Below are 20,555 nucleotides of genomic sequence, written 5' to 3' on the forward strand. Positions count from 1 at the left end.
GTCAGTGCAAGCACGTGACGGCAGGAATCAGGAGGCAGAAGCACAGAGGGGCCAGGAGCAGCGCTGGTCACTGACACTGGGGCGCGCTGCTATAAGCTCTGGGCGACTATTACATCCATGACAGATAAGCTGGATCCAGTCCTGCCACAAATTATCAACAATCAAAAAAGTAACTTGGGGGAGTTCTCTGGCAGCCTAGTAGTTAGGATTCGGCACTCTCACTGCTGGGCCCGGGTCCTCCCTGGTCAGGGAACTAAGATCCCACAAGCTGTGAGGCATGGAAATAAAAAGAAATTTTAATTCGTTAATCATTACCTACGGGCTTCCCTGGTGGCTCAGTGGTAAAGAATTCGCCTGCCAGCGCAGGAGAAGTGATTTCAATCCCTGGGTCAGGAAGATCCCCTGGAAAAGAAACTGGCAACCCACTCCAGTATTCTTGCCTGGGAAACCCCATGGACAGAGGAGCCTGGTGGGCTACAGTCTATAGGGTCACAAAAGAGTTGGACACAACTTTGAGACTAAACAACAACAATCATTACCTAACACTGTTTGAATGAATAAACCCAGAATTTAGAGACAAGGAATGCAATTATAACTTCCAAATAGTCAAAAAGTAGAAAAGGTAGTCAGAAAAATAAGTTTTCCATTTGTAAGCTACGCAAGTTAACCTTCACAGGGTCGCGATAACAATTTGCCATCTTCTTTTAAGTTCTATATGTGTCCACTTATAAAAGTTGTAGAAAACAATTGTACACCCTGTGTTAAACAGGACCCTGGGTTACAATATGCTACCACTTACCCATAGCTCAGTAACATGCACAACAACGTGTAAGGAACTGAGCAGGCATTATAAAAATAACGAAGAAAATAAAGTCCAGAGAACTGATATCCCAGGAAGTGGACTAGCTGGGCATAAAAATCCACTCTGTATTACTATTAATCTATTATTAACAACAGTGACTATAGATAAGAAAAATTCACTAATTTCACAGTTTAAACCAATCTCTGACAGCCAGCTTTTGCTTAGGACACAGTAAACTGAAAAGAGCGACACCTCCATTCTTTAAAAAGAAGCAGGCAGATAATTTGAAAAATCACAACTTATCCTGAACACATCAGAGCTGAGGTTGCAGAATCAACTGACTGACAGGAAAAAATAGGAAAAGGCAGGGGCTGCAAGGAGAAATGGGAGGCCAGCACCTGCTCCCCAAGGGTGGACACTGGATACCAGACAGGCCAGCCAGGAAAATTCAGCTAAAAAGCACAGCAAACTGCCAGACGAGCAGCTGGTTGGTGCTGATGGTGGGCGGAGGGGCTGGCTGCAAAAGAAAGGTGGTGGGGGGGAGACAAGAGGGAGGAAATGGAACTTTTCCACATCTTCACTGTGGTGGTAACGTGACTGCATGCATTTGTCAAAACTTGCAGGATTCCAACAAGGTGAAAAAAAAAAGCTGTAAGGCGAGTTTCCCACAGGTAAGTTTAGAAGGCAGAGATCTATCTGACAGCTAACCAACGTATCTGCTGGTGGAACGGTCTTGGTGTCTGAGACACGGAAGGCCCCGAGGCCTCGGGGGAGCAGCAGTAAACACCAACACAAGTGCATAAACGTTGCATCACGTTCATCAGCCTGTAAGTGGAATGCAGACATGCCCACTTCTGACTCTTCGTGAGAGCTCCTAAGTGAGCCACTCCAGGTAGGGAAAAACAAAGCCAAGTTGAGCTTGTCAACTGAGCAACAGGCTGGCTTTACCCACTGGCCCATGACCTCACTACTGCACACCAGCTAGCAATTGAAGCAATTCAAAATAACAACTCAGCAGAATGGAAAGTCACACACATCACAGATTTTAGGAGTCACTTGCAAACAGCAGAAAATCTAATCATCAAATTTGCAAGCATTAAACATTCCGCTAAAAAAGAGACCCCAGGGACTTCCCTGGTGGTCCAGTGGCTAAGACTCTGCACTCCCAATTCGGATGATCCAAGTTCCACCCATGATCAGGGAACTAAATCTCACACACCGCAACTAAAGATCCCACGTGCCACCAAATAAATAAACTAAGACCTGGGGCAGCCAAATACCCAAGTATTTATTTAAAGAAGTGCCAGGGAAGAGACTGGGGAGCGGGGGGCTCGTCTGATTAAGGGGCCCTGAACCAGGGAGCAGCGGAGTCTGAGAAGCCAGCAGCTGGGGGCTCGGCGGCAGCGGCCTCCTCGGCCGAAGTTGGGGGGGGGTGGGGCGCCAAGCGCGCGGGGTGGGGGGGGTCCTGGTCTTTGGCTCCTCGACTCGGTCCTGTTTTGACAGCGAACATGTCTCGGCCTGTCAGAAATAGGAAGGTCGTTGATTATTCACAATTTCAGGAATCTGATGATGCTGATGAAGATTATGGAAGAGATTCAGGCCCTCCAGCTAAGAAAATTCGATCATCTCCCCGAGAAGCTAAAAATAAGAGGCGATCTGGAAAGAATTCACAGGAAGATAGTGAGGACTCAGAAGAAAAAGATGTGAAGACTAAGAAGGATGATTCTCATTCAGCAGAGGACAGTGAAGACGAGAAGGAAGACCATAAGAGCGTGCACCAGCAACGGCAGGCAGCCTCTAAAGCAGCCTCCAAGCAGAGGGAGATGCTCATGGGCGATGCGGGCAGCGAGGAGGAGCAAGAGGAGGAGGACGAGGCGCCGTTCCAGGAGAAAGATTCCGGCAGTGATGAGGATTTCCTAGTAGAAGACGATGATGATAGTGACTATGGCAGTTCAAAAAAGAAAAACAAAAAGATGGTTAAGAAGTCGAAGCCTGAGAGAAAAGAAAAGAAAATGCCGAAGCCCAGGCTAAAGGCCACAGTGACGCCAAGTCCTGTGAAAGGCAAGGGGAAAGTGGGTCGCCCCACAGCTTCAAAGGCATCAAAGGAAAAGACTCCTTCTCCCAAAGAAGAAGATGAGGAACCAGAAAGCCCTCTGGAAAAGAAAACGTCTTCAAGCCCTCCACCTGAGAAATCTGGGGATGAAGGGTCTGAAGATGAAGCCCAGTCTGGGGAAGATTAAAAGTGATGATGGTCTGGGGAGAGATTTTATTTAAAAAACAAAAAAAAAAAAAAGAGAAAAAAAGAAAAAAAAAAGGGAAAAAAAAGAAAAGCTACTTAAGATAGAATATGGTTTTGGCTATGGCTTGACTCATGGGCTTTCAATGCTTTTTTTCCCTTTTGTTGAAAATAACATTTTCTTCTTTTTCTTTTTTTTTTAAAGAAAAGCATTGTATGTTTAATTTACCTTTTTTGTCTATTGGTCTCTTCGTCATGACCCCCTCTTCCCCCTCCCCCCCTTTCCCAATGAAAGCCATGTTAAATTAATCACTGGATTGACTGCTTCATCTTTTTATTTTTAATGGAGGGTATGCCACAGTTGTAAAGCAATAAGATTTGAGGTAAACACTATGAAAATTTTGCTTTTTGCTAAATGGTAGCAAGTTGAACAGGAATCAAAAAATGTAGAAGGTTTTAGTTAAAAGTTATTGCTTCTTTCTCTACCTGAATTTAAAAAAAAATCAATTGTCATCTAATACAAGTTTATATTCTATATACAAAAATACGGATGTCTAAAAAATCATGATGTTAAACTTCCACTGATGGGGCAGGTAGGAGATAAAGATGAATTCTGAACTGCTACTAAAGGTATTCATGTTTTATACTGTGGGGGCAGGGAACTGAAGTTACCTGACCCTGTTTGGGGATATAGGTTTGCTTGTTTTTAGTTTCATCACTTGTTATCTCTAGGAGACTCGGAGCCAGTGATCCTTTTATTCAGCTACAGTCTTTAAAGAACTTTAAAAAAAAGCAAGGGCCGCCAAAACTTAAATCTTTCTTAATTTCCTATCCAAAACTCAAATCTTGCTTGATTTCCTATTTCATTCTCTAATGGTTCCTGTTTTTAAATATATATATGTATCTATTCTGTTTCTTGAATAAAAAATTTTACCAAGGATCAAAAGAAGAAACCCTAGAATTAAAATGGGGAGATCTATATATCACAGTGGATTTCTTCTCAAACTGACAATGTTTAGGTTTTAAGCAAAATAAAGTGCCAGTTAATGTGAAACTCAAAAAAAAATAAAATAAAAAAAATAAAGAAGTGCCAGGAGCCAGCATGAGGAGCCCCGCCCATGGCAAAGGTCATGAGGTTAAGGGGCCCGACAGGCAAAGGCGAGTCGGGCCTTAAGGGAGCCTCGCTGAATCTGCTCATGCATCTGCCCCCAAAACCAGAGTCTGCCTGCCTTGCTGCATTATGCCTTTCACCTACACTTCTGACATTACGGGGGGCTGTCCCCCACCACCTCTCTCTGTAAAGGAGTTAACTTAGGACTCCAGTTAATAAATCTCCTGGGCGTGGTCCAAAAACTCCTCTGATGGCTCTCTAGCCTACCTGACAGGATTATCTAGCCACATGTGATTGTTTACAGCCTCCCAACCGTGAGAGGCACAAGATGCTTTAAACTTTCTAAAAACAGATTCTTTTGAGAAGTTAGAAAATTATTAGTATAATATTAGTGAGTTAGTTAGAAATTATGTTGGTGAGGGGTTTCATTGCTGAGTTAATGATTGCCGCCAGCCTCCATATCCTTAGGCACCTGGGAGTATATTAATCAATGTAACTGGAATGTAGAAAAAGAAATATAGTACTTTTGATGTTAGCAATACTAGACTTTTTGAGTTAATGAATTTTCTCTTTTGTTATAGATCACTGTACTCCTCTTTCTTTGTTATAAATCACTGTGTCCTTGCTATCTAAAAATGTAACTTCTTCACTATCTTAAGACTAAATAGATCTTAAGGGGAACAAGTTTTCTGATCGATTAACCTTTATCAATAGAAAGAAAGGTGTAAAATGTTCATCGGTCTCCAGACCAGAAGATATTGTAAAACAAATGTAAGACCCTTGTAAGAACAAAGATATGCTGAGAACACATTTATCTTTATGTACAACTAAAAGTATAAAAGTGGATTTGGAAAATAAAGAAATGGACCAGTTCCTGGAAAGACTGGTTTCCCCCATGTGGTCTTTACTCGTTCTCTTCTTTTCTGGCTGAATTCCCATCTGGAGCGTGGAGGCTCGCCTGGTCTACTTACTTGCCCTGGCTTCTAAGACCCATGCGAGAGGGAGCCCAAGGTGGGGCACCCTCCGCTATTCAAGTTGGCACCGGTGGCCTACGTAGGTGATGCAAACTCCTTGTCTTGGAGTTTTATTGGTTTTCCACGTAAACCAAGTTATTCAGCCTCTTTTCTCTACTTATTTTCCTACTATACTATTTCTTTCTAATCTCCCTCCATATCTTTAATTAAGCAATTAATTCCTCAGATGCTGACGCCATCTCTGCTTCGAATTCCCTGGATCCACCAGTGCTGGACCCCGGCAAACGAGAAAAGATATCTTATAGAAATTTTAGAAGGTGGAGCAGTGCAAGCCTCAACCAGCTGAAGAGGCTATGATGAAAGTGCATGAGGCCGTCCTCCAGCAGACAAAGGCCAAATCAAGATTGGACAACACCTGGGTCTCAACATCTGCCCATGAAGAATATCACCAGCTCTTAAAGGCTTATGAAGAAATTGTCTACATGAGATCTACTGCCTTAGGATTTCAGTAGATAAAGAAAAATAACATTTCCCCTCTATTTAAAAGCAGAGAATCACCCTAAGAGGAGCATAGCATACAACAGATGAAAGAACAATGTAAAAAAGTAAGTCATAGCACTATAACTATTTCACTGACTTCAGAACAAAGGGCCTTAATACTCACTAGTATATACCACGTTCCACTATATCAGCATTAATTATTTAGTCATCTGGCTTTATCCTTTACAGCAGTTTTGCCGTTAGAACTCTATCTAATCGTAACTATAATCTTTGGGGAAAACTCATTAAAGAGACAATTTAGATGTTTTGGAATTCTTTAATTACAACAGCATGTCGATGGACGTGAGTTTGAGTGAACTCCAGGAGTTGGTGATGGACAGGGAGGCCTGGCATGCTGCAATTCATGGGGTCGTAAAGAGTTGGACACGACTGAGCGACTGAACTGAACTGAATTACAACAGCAAAACAAGAGCAAGAGCCTACCTGAAGCTCTGCTTAAGGCTTTTACTTTAGGCGGATATAAGTAAATGACGATGATGCCAGGCAATAAGTAGCTAAACACACAGTTTTGACTTCTGTCAACATATAGAACTGAACAGAACATGCAGCGCCATCCTGCTTCCTAAGGTGAGTGGCTCACACTCACTGATGCCTTCTTATCAGAATCACCCAGGTGATGCTCCACCACACACACCCGGTCCGACCCCATCCACTGAGTCAGCGCCTCCAGGGCAGGAGCCTATCTGAACCAGAGGTGTTCATGCGCACACACCCTGACTGTGATTACTGCTCTGGAATACATTCCGGAAAGTCACTATGTTCACAGGGAATTACTCACTTGTTACGATTCCGGCCAAAGCAAAAACAAATTGATTTTCATCAGAATCCAGCTCCTTAACATCCCCATCCAGTGACTTCACAAAACTCTCCATTGTTTGACCAGTGATGTTGAAAAACTTCAAAGCTTTATCCTGAAAGTTTAGAAATGAGAACGTCACAACCTTTCAGGGCTACCAGCAGGAAAACACTTTCAAAGTGAAGGACACAGAAAACTCCAGTTTTAATTACAGAAGCAGTATTTTAAAATCTGTTCCCTCGATAAAACTTCCTGTTGAAAAGATCAAGAAAAATGAGGTTTGGGGCATATAGAAAAATTACCTTGAAGACTGATATAGTAGTAGTTAGTAGTAGTTAAGTCGCTAAGTTGTATCCAACTCTTGTAACCCCATGGCCTGTAGCCTGCCAGGCTCCTCTGTCCATGGGATTCTCCAGGCAAGAATACTGGAGGGGGTTGCCATTTCCTTCTCCAGGGGATCTTCCTGATCCAGGAATCGAACCTGGGTCTCCTGCATTGCAGGCAGATTTTTTTACCGACTGAGCTATAAGGGAAGCCCATACATATGGGAAACAGTTCAAATTTATACAATGACAGAAGTACTTGGACAAGTTCACCCAAAAATATACTAGAAATATACCAGAAAACTAGGTTATCTATTCTAGGCATGAAACCAGAGGTTTTCAAACCTTTGGCAGAAATTATTTTTCAAATAAAATCTTATATGAAACCTCAACACATAAAAGACAGCAAACAGGCTCATCTGGCATTTAAGACTCTTTGTGACCCCATGGACTGTAGCGCACCAGGCTCTTCTGTCCATGGGATTTCCCAGGTCAGAAGACTGGAATGGGCTGCCATTTCCCTTCCAGGAGATCTTCCTGATCCAGCGATCAAATGTGGGTCTCCTGCATGGAAGCCCATTTAAGTCTCCCTTCCTCAGCAAAAAGAGTTTCCAAGTTCACAGAGCCCTGAAAGCACTTCCTTGGGGGAAGGAGGAAGAAGAGGCAGGGTTCTAAGAAACAGTCTGAAAACCAGAGCCTGTACAATGGCACAAGAGAACTACATGAGGTGATATGACTATCCTTACCGGATTGGGAGATACTATACACCTCCAAAACTTAGCTGAAAAGCACTAAGTTGTACACTTACAATAAATGAATTTTATGATACATAAGTTATACCTCAAGAAAGCTCAATAAACTTTAAAATACACTTAGTCCCTCCGCCATTTCTATCTCTACAAGTGACGAGTAAGTACTATATGGCCCTCCCACCAACCATCTACCTGGGTGTTTATTTCCATCCAGGACCACACAATCCCCCAGAGTCAGGGCACAGTCTTCCTAGGCTGTCATCCTCTCGGCTGGGGAGGCCATCCTGTCACCAGTCATGCTTCGGCCACACAGCTCTCCCACTTCCCATCCCCCTATTCTATCACTTGGGGGGGACGGGGGAGGGGCGGCTCCGATGTCTTCCTGGCCAGTCTCCACATCCACAGCCTCACCCTCCCTCCATCCTCATTCACTGTCAGGCTAAGCTGCCCAAATTCTCTTGTCACTTTTTCATTCAAAGAGCCTTAAGGAATCCTGCCCCAGAGGCTTTAGGAATCTGCCCTGGACTGCTCCATCAACACACTCACCCCCACCCTGTGTCAGGAGACTCACACACGCTCCCTGCGTCTCACTCAGGCCTGAGTACCCTTCTCTCCTCCTGAGCCACCCTCCTCACTTCCTGTTACTGCTGCTGTGCCAGTGAATCAAGGTTCATGTCAAATCTCTCTTCCCCTGTGAAGTTCCTTGACATGTGTGTGCACATGCTATTAACATCTATTTTATATATACAGATATGATAAATAACACAAGGGCTTCCCTGGTGGTGCAATGGTAAAGAATCCACCTGCCAATGCAAGAGACGTGGGTTCGATCCCTGGGTCGGGAAGATCCCCTGGAGAAGGAAATGACAACTCACGCCAGTATTCTTGCCTGGGAAATCCATGGACAGGGGAGCCTGGTAGGCTACAGTCCATGGGATTGCAAAAGAGCTGGACTCAACTCAGCAACTAAACAAAAACAAACTATTACATAACACTGAGGCAATGAAATATTATCTCACCCCTGGAAGTAAGGTATATGACTTCCCTGGTGGCTCAGATGGTAAAGCATCTGACTACAATGTGGGAGACCCAGGTTCGACCCCTGGGTTGGGAAGATCCTCTGGAGAAGGAAATGACAGCTCACTCCAGTACTCTTGCCTGGAGAATCCCATGGACAGAGGAGCATGGTAGGCTACAGTCCACGGGGTTACAAAGAGTCGGACACAACTAAGTGACTTCACTTGAAAAGCACTTTAAAGTCTGTTACATGTACACAGATGTCCAGTAACGACCCTGAAGTAGCGCTACCTCCACACCACCACAAAGACTCTGGGACAGAAGGGAGCTCACTCCCTTCATTTGACACACCCCTGGATCCAGGTTACCGCAGGCCCTACACAGCTGGGATTCCAAAAGTGCCTGACGAGCAAAACAAATGGGTCTGGTCTGGAGGCGCCCAAACAGAGGCACTGTGCCTTCTACGTTACACAAGCACGAATCGAGCGTCCAGCCAGCCCACGGTGTGCTCACCCCTCCCAGGATGGCCTTGACCACCTCCTCGCTGCTGGAGACACCCCACAAGATGGTGCAGGCCGCGGCACCCATCTCTGTGCAGTACTCGGCCTGCTGCAGCAGCTGCTGCTTCGCCTCATTCAGCTGCTGTCGAAGAGCCAGCTTCTCCTGAAACCAAAACAGGATAAAATCAGAGAAATGGACAGCATTCAGCCTCAAAGCATCTCTACTGTGTTCCCTCTTACAGAAATGAACACAGGATATAGTAAACAGCTAGCGAATGAAAACTAGCCCAGGGTGAGGCACAAACTCATATTTTTTTAATTGCAGGGGCAAAAAGAACACTCAAAAAACATGCCACTGCATTGGAGTTTATAAATACTGCCAAAGACATGAATTCAACTCCTTCTAAGTCAGATGGGAAACGTGGCATCTCAGGTCCCAGTGGCTATACCCAGGACAGCACCGCCTACAACACTTGAAGAAATTAACAAGCCAAAACAGAAATCCTCTCATAGAGAAGTATTTCTAATGTAAAAATGCCAGGTGACACAGTCAAGAGCAGGCAGGAAAGATGGGAGCAGAAGAAGGAGAGGAGTGAGAAGGAAGGGCCTCCTGGGCATGCTCTGACCCAGCAAGCCAAGCCCAGAGTCACAGGAAGACGGAGCCCAAATTTCTCAGTCTCCCACAGCCCCCGAAGGAACAGCTGACAAGTCAGCCAGGGTTCTTAACAAGGCCGCCGCCCTCCCGATGTCACCTCTGTCCACACAAGCATTCCTAGAGGTTCGCCTTCGGGTGAATCTTGGCTGGTGGGGGCGTTCCCACCCCCCAACCATCAGTGCCAGTGTCATTCTCCATGTTTCCTGAGGTTTCCTGACTTCATAAGTGCTAGTCACTCAGTCGTGTCCAACTCTTTGAGACCCCATGGACTGGAGCCCACACCAGGCTCCTCTGTCCTAGGATTCTCCACGCAGGAATGCTGGAGTGGGTTGCCATGCCCTCTTCCAGGGGATCTTCCCAACCCAGGGATTTAATCCGGGACTCCCACACTGCAGGTGGATTCTTTACCATCTGAGCCACCACACAGTCATATCTACTTGAGAAAAATGGTCCCTGAGCCTAGGACACTTGCTAAAACTGCTTTATGTGATTTATTAACTCTGGGTCTTTAATATCTGCCTTCATCAGGATGGAAGCCTGGTTCTTAAATGTGCACTTCAGCCACTCAAGCTGTGGTGACATATGCAAACACTGACTCACAGCCTATCCTTCAGAATTCCAGCTTTTCTCACAACTGAAGCAGGCTACACTGTGATTAGGCTGGTTATCTTGGCTCTTCTGTAAGATCAACGAGAACTGTTGGGAATGCCCATCAGAACTGTCTTTTGCGGTCACATCTGGCGGGTGCAGGCAGATGTGCCCTGACACAGGGCTGTACAAACTGTACAATGATATCAAGAACTCAAAGAAAATAATTCCATTCACACCTTTCACCTAGAACATATCGAGAGCACTTTATCTTTTAATTAATTTATTTTTAATCAGAGGATAGCTGCTTTACAACACTGTGCTGGTTTCTGCCAGACATCAACATGAATCAGCCATAGGCGCACACATGTCCCCTTCCTCCTGAGCCTCCTTCCCACCTCCCACTCCACCCCACCCGTCTAGGTTGTCACAGAGCACCAGGCTGAGCTCCCTGAGTCACACGGCGAATTCCCACTGGCTATCTATTTTACATGTAGTGAGGTATATGTTTCCACAACTCTCTCCATCTGTCCCACTCTCTCCTTCCCCAACTGTGTCCAAAAGTCTGTTCTCTACGTCTGGATCTCCACTGCTGCCCTGAAAATAGGCTCATCAGTATCATCTTTCTAGATTCCGTATATGTGTTACTATACAATATTTATATCGTATATAATACAATCCTTTCTCTTTCTGAACTACTTCTCTCTGTATAATAGGCTCTATGTTCCTCCACCTCTTTAGGACCAACTCAAATGTGTTCCCTTTATAGCTGACTAATATTCCACTGTATACATGTACCATAATTTCTGTATCCATTCATCTGGTGATGGACATCTAGGTCACTTCCATGTCCTAACTACTGCAAGTAGTGCTGCAGTGAACACTGGGGTGCGTGCGCTTTCTTCAATTATGGTTTCTTCAGGGTATATGCCCAGTAGTGGAATTGTTGGCTCATATGGTAGTTCTATTCCTATTTTGTTAAGGAATCTCCATACGGCTCTCCATAATGGCTGTATCACTTTACATTCCCACCAACAGTGCAAGAGGGTGCCCTTTTCTCCATACCCTCTCTCCAGCATTTACTGTTTGTAGATTTTTTTTGATGATGGCCATTCTGATCAGTGTGAGGTGATATCTCATTGTAGTTTTGGTTTGCATTTCTCTAATAATGAACAATGTTGAGATGAAAACACATCTTTTCATGTGCTTATTAGCCATCTGGATATCTTCTCTGGATAAGTCTTTTTAGGTCTTCTGCCCAATTTTTGATTGGGTTGTTTGTTTTTCTGGTATTGAGCTCCATGAGCTGCTTATATATTTTGGAGATTAATCTTGTCAGTTGTTTCACTTGCTATTATTTTCTTCCATTCTGAGGGTTGTCTTTTCATCTTGTTTATAGTTCCCTTTGCCATGCAAAAGCTTTAAGTTTAATTAGGTCCCCTTTGTTTATTTCTGCTTTTATTTCCACTATTCTAGGAGGTGGGCCATACAGGATCTTAGTATATATTAGGAACTCATCAAATTTAACAGTTAAAAAAAAAATCCAGCTAGAAAATGGGCAAAAGACACGAACAGATATTGTATAGGAGAGAATATATAGACAACAAAAAAGCACATGAAAAGATGTTCAGCATTATTAGTGAACAGGGAAATGCAAATTAAAACTACAACACATCTATCAGAACAGCTAGAATAAAAAACAGTGAGAACACCAAATGCTAATCAGGATGTGGAGGAAGTGAATCACTCAGCACGGCTGGTGATGATATGGAAGGGCATGACCACTCTGAGAAACAACTGGGTAATTTCTTACAAAATTGAAGATGCACCTACCACGCAACCCAGTAATTGCACTCTTGGGCATTCAGCCCAGAGAAATGGAAACATACATTCACACAAAAACGTACATACAGATGTTCATAATACCTTTATTCATAATACCCCTCCCAAAAAAGGGAAATAACCCAAATGTCCTTAAATGGGGGAATATTTAAACTGTGATATTTGTGAGGTTCATTTCTGATTTTAACTGAACTATATTATCAGTTAATTTTTCTTTAAAAATTTCCCTGAAATAATATACAATGTTTGCAACAACTTCCCGTTTATTATCAGAAAAGTAGTGACTCTTTCCTAACAGGTTAAAAACTAAATATAGATAACCAAAACTATATTTCATGACTGCAGCCGTGAAAGATGCTTGCTCCTTAGAAGAAAAGCTATGACAAGCCTAGACAGCATATTACAAAGCAGAGGTATTACTTTGCCTACAAAGATCCATCTAGTCAAAGCTATGGTTTTTCCAGCAGTCATGTATGGGTATGAGAGTCGGACAGTAAAAAAAGGCTGAGCATCAAAGAATTGATGCCTTCATACTGTGGTGTTGCAGAAGACTCGAGAGTCCCTTGGACTGCAAGGAGATCTAACCACTCAATCCTAAAGGAAGTCAGGCCTGAGTATTCATTGGAAGGACCAATGCTGAGGCTGAAACTAATACTTTGGCCACCTGATGCAAAGAACTAACTCACTGGAAAAGACCCTGATGCTGGGAAAGTTTGAAGGGAGGAGGAGAAGGGGACAATAGAAGATGGGATGGTTGGATGGCATCACCGACTCGATGCCCATGAGTTTGAGCAAGCTCCGGGAGTTGGTGACGGGCGGGGAAGCCTGGTGTGCTGCAGTCCATGGGGTCACAAAGAGTCGGACACGACTGAGCTACTGAACAACGACAAACCAAAACTAGCAGTCTGAATTTAAGTTAATATAGTATGAAAGATGCCACCCTAAGAAAACACACTGAGAATGAAGCCATAAGTAAGCCACAAACACGCAGCTCCTTGGAGGGAAGACAGGGACTCCGCCCACTGTCTGTGACCAGTCCATACACACGGGGAAGCAGGGTCAGGCACTAAAATCTCAGCCAGCAGAGACACGGTGGGAAGCCACAGCTGGCTTTATAACAACAGCACAAGCCTTCCAAAGTCATTCAGAGAGATATCCCCCAACAATTCACTGGCTCTTTCTTCTCAAGTTCAAAGGCTGCCACTGCCAGAACTCTCCCAGCCCACCTCCTAGATCACATCAAGACCCATCAAGGCTCTTCCATTGACTCCACTGAGTAAACACCTCAACGGGGTGGGGCAGGAGCCAAGCTTTGCTGGTCCCTGGGACTAAGCTCTGGGGGTGAGCGCACGTCTTTAGAATTCTGAGCGCACACTCTGACCTCTGGTCTTTCCTTACATGCTGGTTTGAGTGACGTTTGCATTCTCCCCATGACTTTTCCCCAGACTGAAGTCTTACCAGCAATACTCTAATTCAGGATCCAGTCCTGCATTCTTTCCTGGCTCCTCAACTCTAAAATAAGCCTGCAGAGTCTAGCCACACGATCTGTTCAGCCCTGGGCAGAAAAGGCAGCGGCCAGCTCCCTACAGCAGGAAGAGACAAGCCCTGTCACAGAACTCGCAGGGCCTCCCACCCATGTTAAACAGGAGGGACTATTAAACAGGAAACTTAACTGGAAATAGTCTAACCTAAAATACGCCCACCTTTTAACTAAGGTCAAAGTGTCTGGGCAGAACCATGCTGTGACCTGACGCTACTTCACTGCAGCTGTTTGCCCTTTATTCTGGCACTTTCCCAGGGTGGCTTATTTTTAGCATAACATCTAAAATGCCAACAAAATATGCATTTTTTCCTATGCTTATCAATTTAAGAAATAAAAAAATCTAAGATTCTGCCCAATTTAAGCTTCAGCCTTAGCCAAGATGTCCCGGCATTTTAAGGAGTACTGAATCAGGGGATTGCATTGTTCACATTTATCCAATTCCTTCTTGCCTGCAGGTCAACTTCTTTTGGACAATGAAACTTTAGGTCCAGACAAATTAATCATGCACCCATCTTGGTCTATCATGATCTAAACTGAGTATGACTGAGCTACAATGTCAGCTTTCAATAAGTGACACACACCCTAACAGTTCTGAGACTGAAACTCTTCCCTGATCTTCCCTACCTACTTGATATTAGAGTCTATCAGTCTGGAAGGACGTCATCATTGAGCAGTCAAGGAGAAAAGCTCCCAGGGCTCCCAGTTCTTTGACGAAACTTCAGACGCATGGTCCTCTGGCCAAGCGTCTGCGATCTCACATTGTTGGAGCGCTTGCTGTACCCCTGGGAGTTGCAGCTTTCTGTAAGCTTGCTTTGGCTGAATCACAAAAGAAGGCATATGCAGAAATTTCTACAGACATTCCATAAAAGACTTTGCAGCAAGGAGGAAGGCTGCTATCTTTCAGAGTGCAATGTGATTCTGGAATGTAAGGAATGTCTCTGGGTTGAGTTCCACGCAAGTTTGTCACTTACCTGTATTCCTTAACTATGAAATTATGTATATCTGGGCTAAGGAACAGTTATTCTTGATAAATAATCAAGCGCTGTGGGGAAAAAATGAAGTCTATACAAAATCCACCAGTTTGGGGAACCCTCCACTTTAGCCACAAACACTCAGAACTCAAGGAGGAGGCGTGAAACAGAGCTGAGCACACAGGCGGTGGGACCTAGCCAGGCTCCCAGCATCTCTCCAGGTTCACAGCACTTGCTGACCCAGCTGTGCTGCAGAAACCAGTGAGCGGCACGACAGTCACGAACACCTCCCAGCACACAGGCAACAACATGCCCTGGATGCTGTCACCAGTTTCTATTGTACTGTCCAAAAATAAAGACACAATCAAGCCCCAAATTCCAGCAGAAGTAGCCAAACAGCTCTAGCTTTATAGAAGAGGAAATAACTTATTCCATGAAAAGAAAATGTATAGTTTTTAAGAAATGTTATGTCTCCCCAAATAGTAAAATGAAATGCAATTGGTTATTTCCAAAATATCAGAAGTGACCTCCTAATTACACATGTTTCTATTTATATATCTAACTCTAATTACAAATGATTACTACACGATTTTTTCAGGATTATTATATTATGAATTTTAATGCCATGGATTGGTCTTTTAACACAGAAATTAACAGTAAGTGACTATCAAAAGGCACCAAGTAAACAGCCTCCATGTTAAATGGTTGTCAAATCCAAATGATCAACTGTTTTCCAACCCATTCAGAATAAATACATTTAAAAATAGTGTCTTGAGGCATAAGGGCTAGACTGCGGCCACAAACATGGCGCGGGCGGTTCCCGTGGCCTGGTGAGCATCGTACCTTCTTCTCCCTCACGCTGTCTGCTTGCACAGACTCCAGGCGGGCTCTGAAGTGCTCACAGTCCATCCTCAGTTGCTCTAACTCCTGCTCCTTCCTCTCCAGGTCTACAAGAGACACAAGAATACTCAGTATTTCAAGTCACTGATCTCTCCTGACCATGCATTTTGCTTCATTTTCTCTCAGGAAAGCCTGATTTCTTAGGTAGGATTTCTCACATAACCAGTGCTGGGATAACCAACATTCTAACATCCTGCTTTTTAAGTTTTTGTCACCTTTTTGCCCATAGCAGAAAGTACCTTCTTTGTTTTCTGCTTTTTTTTAAGACTTCGTTTCACCACCAGACTTACACTGAAGGTTCTAGGAAAGAGTGTTGTTTAAAGGAGTGCAGGCAGGGCTGGGCAGCCCAACCGTCTCGTGGCACACACTCCTATGTGCTCCATAAAAAGCAGAAGGCAGTTCAGCAAGGAGATGGTGCCAGCCGGGCTGATTCACACACTCGTCTCACCCGCTGGCAGACTGGCTCCACGACAACAGCTGCCGCCGTTGTCAATGGAGCAGTGAGGCAACAGCCACAGAGATGAGAAGAGAAAAGGCCACAGTGAGAGGCGGAGAGGAGGGCACGCTTCCTCGCCACCGTACTCGCCCAGATAATGAGTCACATGGCCAACAAAATTCCCAAAAGACATCCATGTTCATGAATCTGAAATCAACCAGATAATCAAGTTTAAATAAAAAATAGTATGCTACAGAAACACTGACATTCAGAAAGCCAAGAAAAAAGGTAACTCAGTGCCTCCGGTGAACAATCACTGCTCTCTGTTTGCCAGGGCCCAGGGCTGGGGGTGGGGGGCCCCCCTCAGTGGCACACAGCATGTTCATGGCACACCCACTGACATCTGTGCATAGTCTGGTCAGCAGTAAGAGGCTGCATTTGGGGTTCACCTTTCTTGAATACTGGTTTTAAGTAAAGAAATTTAAATGGCTTATTAGTCTGCTAATTGGTTGCCTATGAAAACAGTCTCTTATTAAAGCGTTTCCCATTTAAAAAACAAAAAAAGCTTTAAGTGCCTTGATCCCAAAGACTAAGATATCACGTTTCAAAGCTAACATATACCAAGACCTGAGTGGACCTGTGCTCAGAGCTACTGGTGTAACTCACTGAAGTAGGAACACTTCGGGACATTGATTCTCAGACTTTACAGCACATCAGAATCCCCTGGGAGTGGAAATCGCTCAGTTGTGTCTGACTCTTTGCGACCCCATGGACTGTAGCCCACCAGGCTCTGCTGTCCATGGAATTCTCCAAGTAAGAATACTGGAGTAGGTTGCCATTTCCAGTCACAGAGTCATGGGGTCACAGAGTCAGACACGACTGAGCAACTGACACTTTCATTACATTTTCCAGAGATCCTTTGCTAGAGCAGGAGATTAAAACCTAAAGCTAGATATTCAGTTAATGATTGTGAATCCGCAGGCAAAGCTTCTCTTAAAATGAGTTCCTTGGAAACGGGTGAAGCAGCATAGGACCCCTTCTTCTCCTTCACATCAGTTCTCTTTTCTGCCCTTTTAGGATGTATCACACCCAGTATGACTTACACTGGAAATCTTTATTTTGTCCCACTAGTCCTGGCCACCCAAGAAACCAACTATACTGATCAAGTGCTATGCTTTGAAAACTACAGATCTGCGTTTTGTAACAATGTTAAACGAAAACATAGATAATTATGAGTGAAATGTGAACTGCAAATGGTCACAGACCAAAAAAAAATTTTTTTTTAACTAAGATAAAATTATTAATAGCATAAAACTTTTTCTTTGCAGTTAACTTTTAATGTTTTCTTCTATTACTAAACTGTATATACCTCAAACACGGTAAAGAAGATAGGAAATCACACTCCTACAAGTCTTACATGTAAAACTATGGAGGAATTAAGACCACCCAGAAGACTCTTTACAATAATGTCATAATCTCTCACTCTACAAAACTGCTAATGACCTTACTGTAGGTTAACACAACAAAAGGATGAGGTTAAACGGTCCGACTCGACCCCACAGTATTCAAAGGCTGTGTCAGGGTTGCCACCCACTCCCAGCTCTCAGGATGAGGCCGCCACCTGGTGGCCAAACTGGAGCACTGCCGCCACCTCCTGACAAAACTCGCTTGTTCAGCTTGGCCCCTAAAACAGGCGGGCATGCATCCTCCAGTGTACTGATAATCCCACATACATAGAACATGAGCGACATGCCTAGGACATGGCACCTAGTGGCACTGTACAAATATCTGTCACGTAAATGAACTTCACTTCTTTACATAATCTTCTGCTAATCCTTGAAGAGAGAAAAAGCTTGGCTGTCTCATCCTTCAACAGTTTTTTTAAAAAAAATCAAAGACAGAAATAATACACTAATACATACAGTGCATTATATGGTCTTCCCTGGTGGCTCAGTGGTAAAGAATTTGCCTGCCGACGCAGGAGACGAGGGTTCAAACCCTGGGTTGGGAAGATCCACTGGAGAAGGAAATGGCAACCCCCTCCAGTATTCTTGCCTGGGAAACCCCATGGACAGCGGAGCCTGGCGGGCTACAGTCCACGGGGTTGCAAAGAGCTGGACACGACTTAGAGACTAAACAACGGGACATTATGGTCAAGACATCATCTTACCCAGTCTCAGTATTAGAACGAAAAGAGGCTGCCATCCAGCTTAGATGGGATCTCAATGGCTAAGCTTTAGCATTCAAAATGAAGGAAGAAAAATCTGTTAACTTTTAACTGAGTAAAAGGATGGCCAAGACAACTGACATATAGAAACAATCTAACTCACAGGCCATTTCAACATCTATTTATCTTCGGAAACTCAGAATTCTTCTTTGATAGCTTTAATAACATGAGAATGACTGTCAACTTATTCACAGGAAAGATACAGAGAGGCTACAGTCCACGGGGTTGCAAAGAGTCAGACACCATCTCATCTCATAGTAAGAGTCCATCCTCACCATGAGCCAAGATCTGGATGATGTATTAGTTCCCTAGACCTACCCGAACAAAGCCCACAGACTGGATGGCTTAGACCAGAAATTCACTCTCACGTTGTTCTGGAGGCTGCAGCTCAGAACTGAGGTGTCAGCAGGGACACACTTGCTCTGAAACCTGTGAAGAAGGGATCCTTCCCGGCCTCTCCCACCTGCTGGTGGCCCAGGCCTCCCTGGGTTGTGGCAGCAGAATCCCGCCTGCCTCCCCTGTGCCTGGCCTCCTCGTCTCTTCACATCACCTCCCCTCCGTGTATACTGGCCTCAGTGTCCAGCTTTCCTCTTTTAATAAGGATACCAGTCACACTGGGCTAGGACATATTCTAAAGACCTCATTTTAACCTGATCAGCCTGTCAAAATATTTAAGTTGAAAAGTAAAAAAATGAGAATATTCTAGGATTCATTAAAAAGAAAAAAAAACCCCTCAGTTAAAGAGTTTAAATGCATTTCTAGCCAAACAACACTTTAAGTAGCTGTCCAATTTCTTAAACAAACCAAAAGGAGTAGGGGAGGAGAACTGGAACAAGAATATGGAAGTAGCATTTTTTTCTTCTTGCACGGCCAAAAATCTGCTGCTTTTTCTAACGTAAAGGCCACTGGAGCACTGTTTCCTAAGAACAACATGTGACTAATACGACTCTCTCCTGGGCTGGTGCCGCCACTATACTTGGCTCTATCTTTTCACATCTCCACACAGGAGCTCCTCAGTCTACCTGTGAATTACCAAGGAACAGGATCTGACTTTATCCTGTGTATATTCCCAGGTCACCTAGCGGAGCTTAACAAATAGCCAGCATACAATGAATACCTACCTGATTGAATATCAACTTAATTCTATCACAAAAAAACTAAGATCAATCTGGTTGAATTCAAATGAATTCTGATAAAGTGTTTCCCTAAGCAAAGAGTTAGGGACTTTTGCTTTTCATTTATTAGCATAAAGTATGTTAACAACTGGGTAGTTAGGAGTGATCTGAAAGCAGAGAGGAACTAAAGAGCCTCTTGATGAAGGTGAAAGAGGAGAGTGAAAAAAAGCCAGCTTAAAACTCCTGAACAACATTCAAAAAACTAAGACCATGGCATCCATCACTTCATGGCAAGTAGATGGGGAAAAAGTGGAAACAGTGACAGATTTTATTTTCTTGGGCTCCAAAATCACTGCAGACAGTAACTGCAGCCATGAAATTAAAAGATGCTTGTTCCTTGGAAGAAAAGCTATGACAAACCTAGACAGCATATTAAAAAGCAGAAATAGCATTTTGCCAGCGAAGGTCTGTGTAGTCAAAGCTACAAGTAAGACGGTAGGTGTTGCGAGAGGGCATCAGAGGGCACACACACTGAAACCATAATCACAGAAAACTAGCCAATCTGATCACACGGACCACAGCCTTGTCTAACTCACTGAAACTAAGCCATGCCGTGTGGGGCCACGCAAGACAGGCGGGTCATGGTGGAGAGGCCTGACAGAAAGTGGTCCACTGGAGGAGGGAATGGCAAACCACTTCAGTATTCTTGCCTTGAGAACCCCATGAACAGTATGACAAGGCAAAATGATAGGATACTGAAAGGGCAACTCCCCGGGTCTGTAGGTGCCCAATAGGCTACTGGACGTCAGTGGAGAAATAACCCCAGAAAGAATGAAGGGATGGAACCAAAGCAAAAACAATACCCAGTTGTGGATGTGACTGCTGATAGAAGCAAAGTCCAATGCTATAAAGAGCAATATTGCATAGGAACCTGGAATGTTATGAATCGAGGCAAACTGGAAGTGGCCAACAAGAGATGGCAAGAATGAACGTTGACATTCTAGGAATCAGTGAACTAAAAAGGACTGGGATGGGTGAATTTGACTCAGATGACCATTATATCTACTACTGCAGGCAGGAATCCCTTAGAAGAAATGGAGTAGCCATCATGGTCAACAAAACAGTCCGAAATGCAGGACCTGGATGCAATCTCAAAAATGACAGAATGATCTCTGTTCATTTCCAAGGCAAACCATTCAATATCAT

General features: G+C 44.0%; 1 protein-coding gene and 1 pseudogene across 3 annotated transcripts in view; one reads left to right on the forward strand and one right to left on the reverse strand.

Annotated features, from left to right (window-relative positions):
* The window catches only part of HSF2BP (heat shock transcription factor 2 binding protein), an 86,797-nt gene that overhangs the window by 53,648 nt on the left and 12,594 nt on the right, over window positions 1-20,555 (reverse strand). The window contains exons 4-6 of one of the 3 annotated variants that reach the window (XM_069566361.1): window positions 15,515-15,618; window positions 9,110-9,235; window positions 6,463-6,595 (exon numbers count right to left, since the gene is read on the reverse strand). In XM_069566361.1, the coding sequence (XP_069422462.1) occupies window positions 6,463-6,595; window positions 9,110-9,235; window positions 15,515-15,618 (363 nt within the window). Of the gene's footprint in view, window positions 1-6,462; window positions 6,596-9,085; window positions 9,236-15,514; window positions 15,619-20,555 lie in introns of all 3 variants that reach the window. The other 2 variants (XM_069566355.1, XM_069566372.1) reach the window with 2 other exon arrangements.
* Window positions 2,265-3,347, forward strand: LOC138427103 (nuclear ubiquitous casein and cyclin-dependent kinase substrate 1 pseudogene; annotated as a pseudogene).

The sequence above is a fragment of the Ovis canadensis genome, chromosome 1 (assembly GCF_042477335.2).
Source record: "Ovis canadensis isolate MfBH-ARS-UI-01 breed Bighorn chromosome 1, ARS-UI_OviCan_v2, whole genome shotgun sequence".
Classification (NCBI taxonomy): domain Eukaryota; kingdom Metazoa; phylum Chordata; class Mammalia; order Artiodactyla; family Bovidae; genus Ovis; species Ovis canadensis.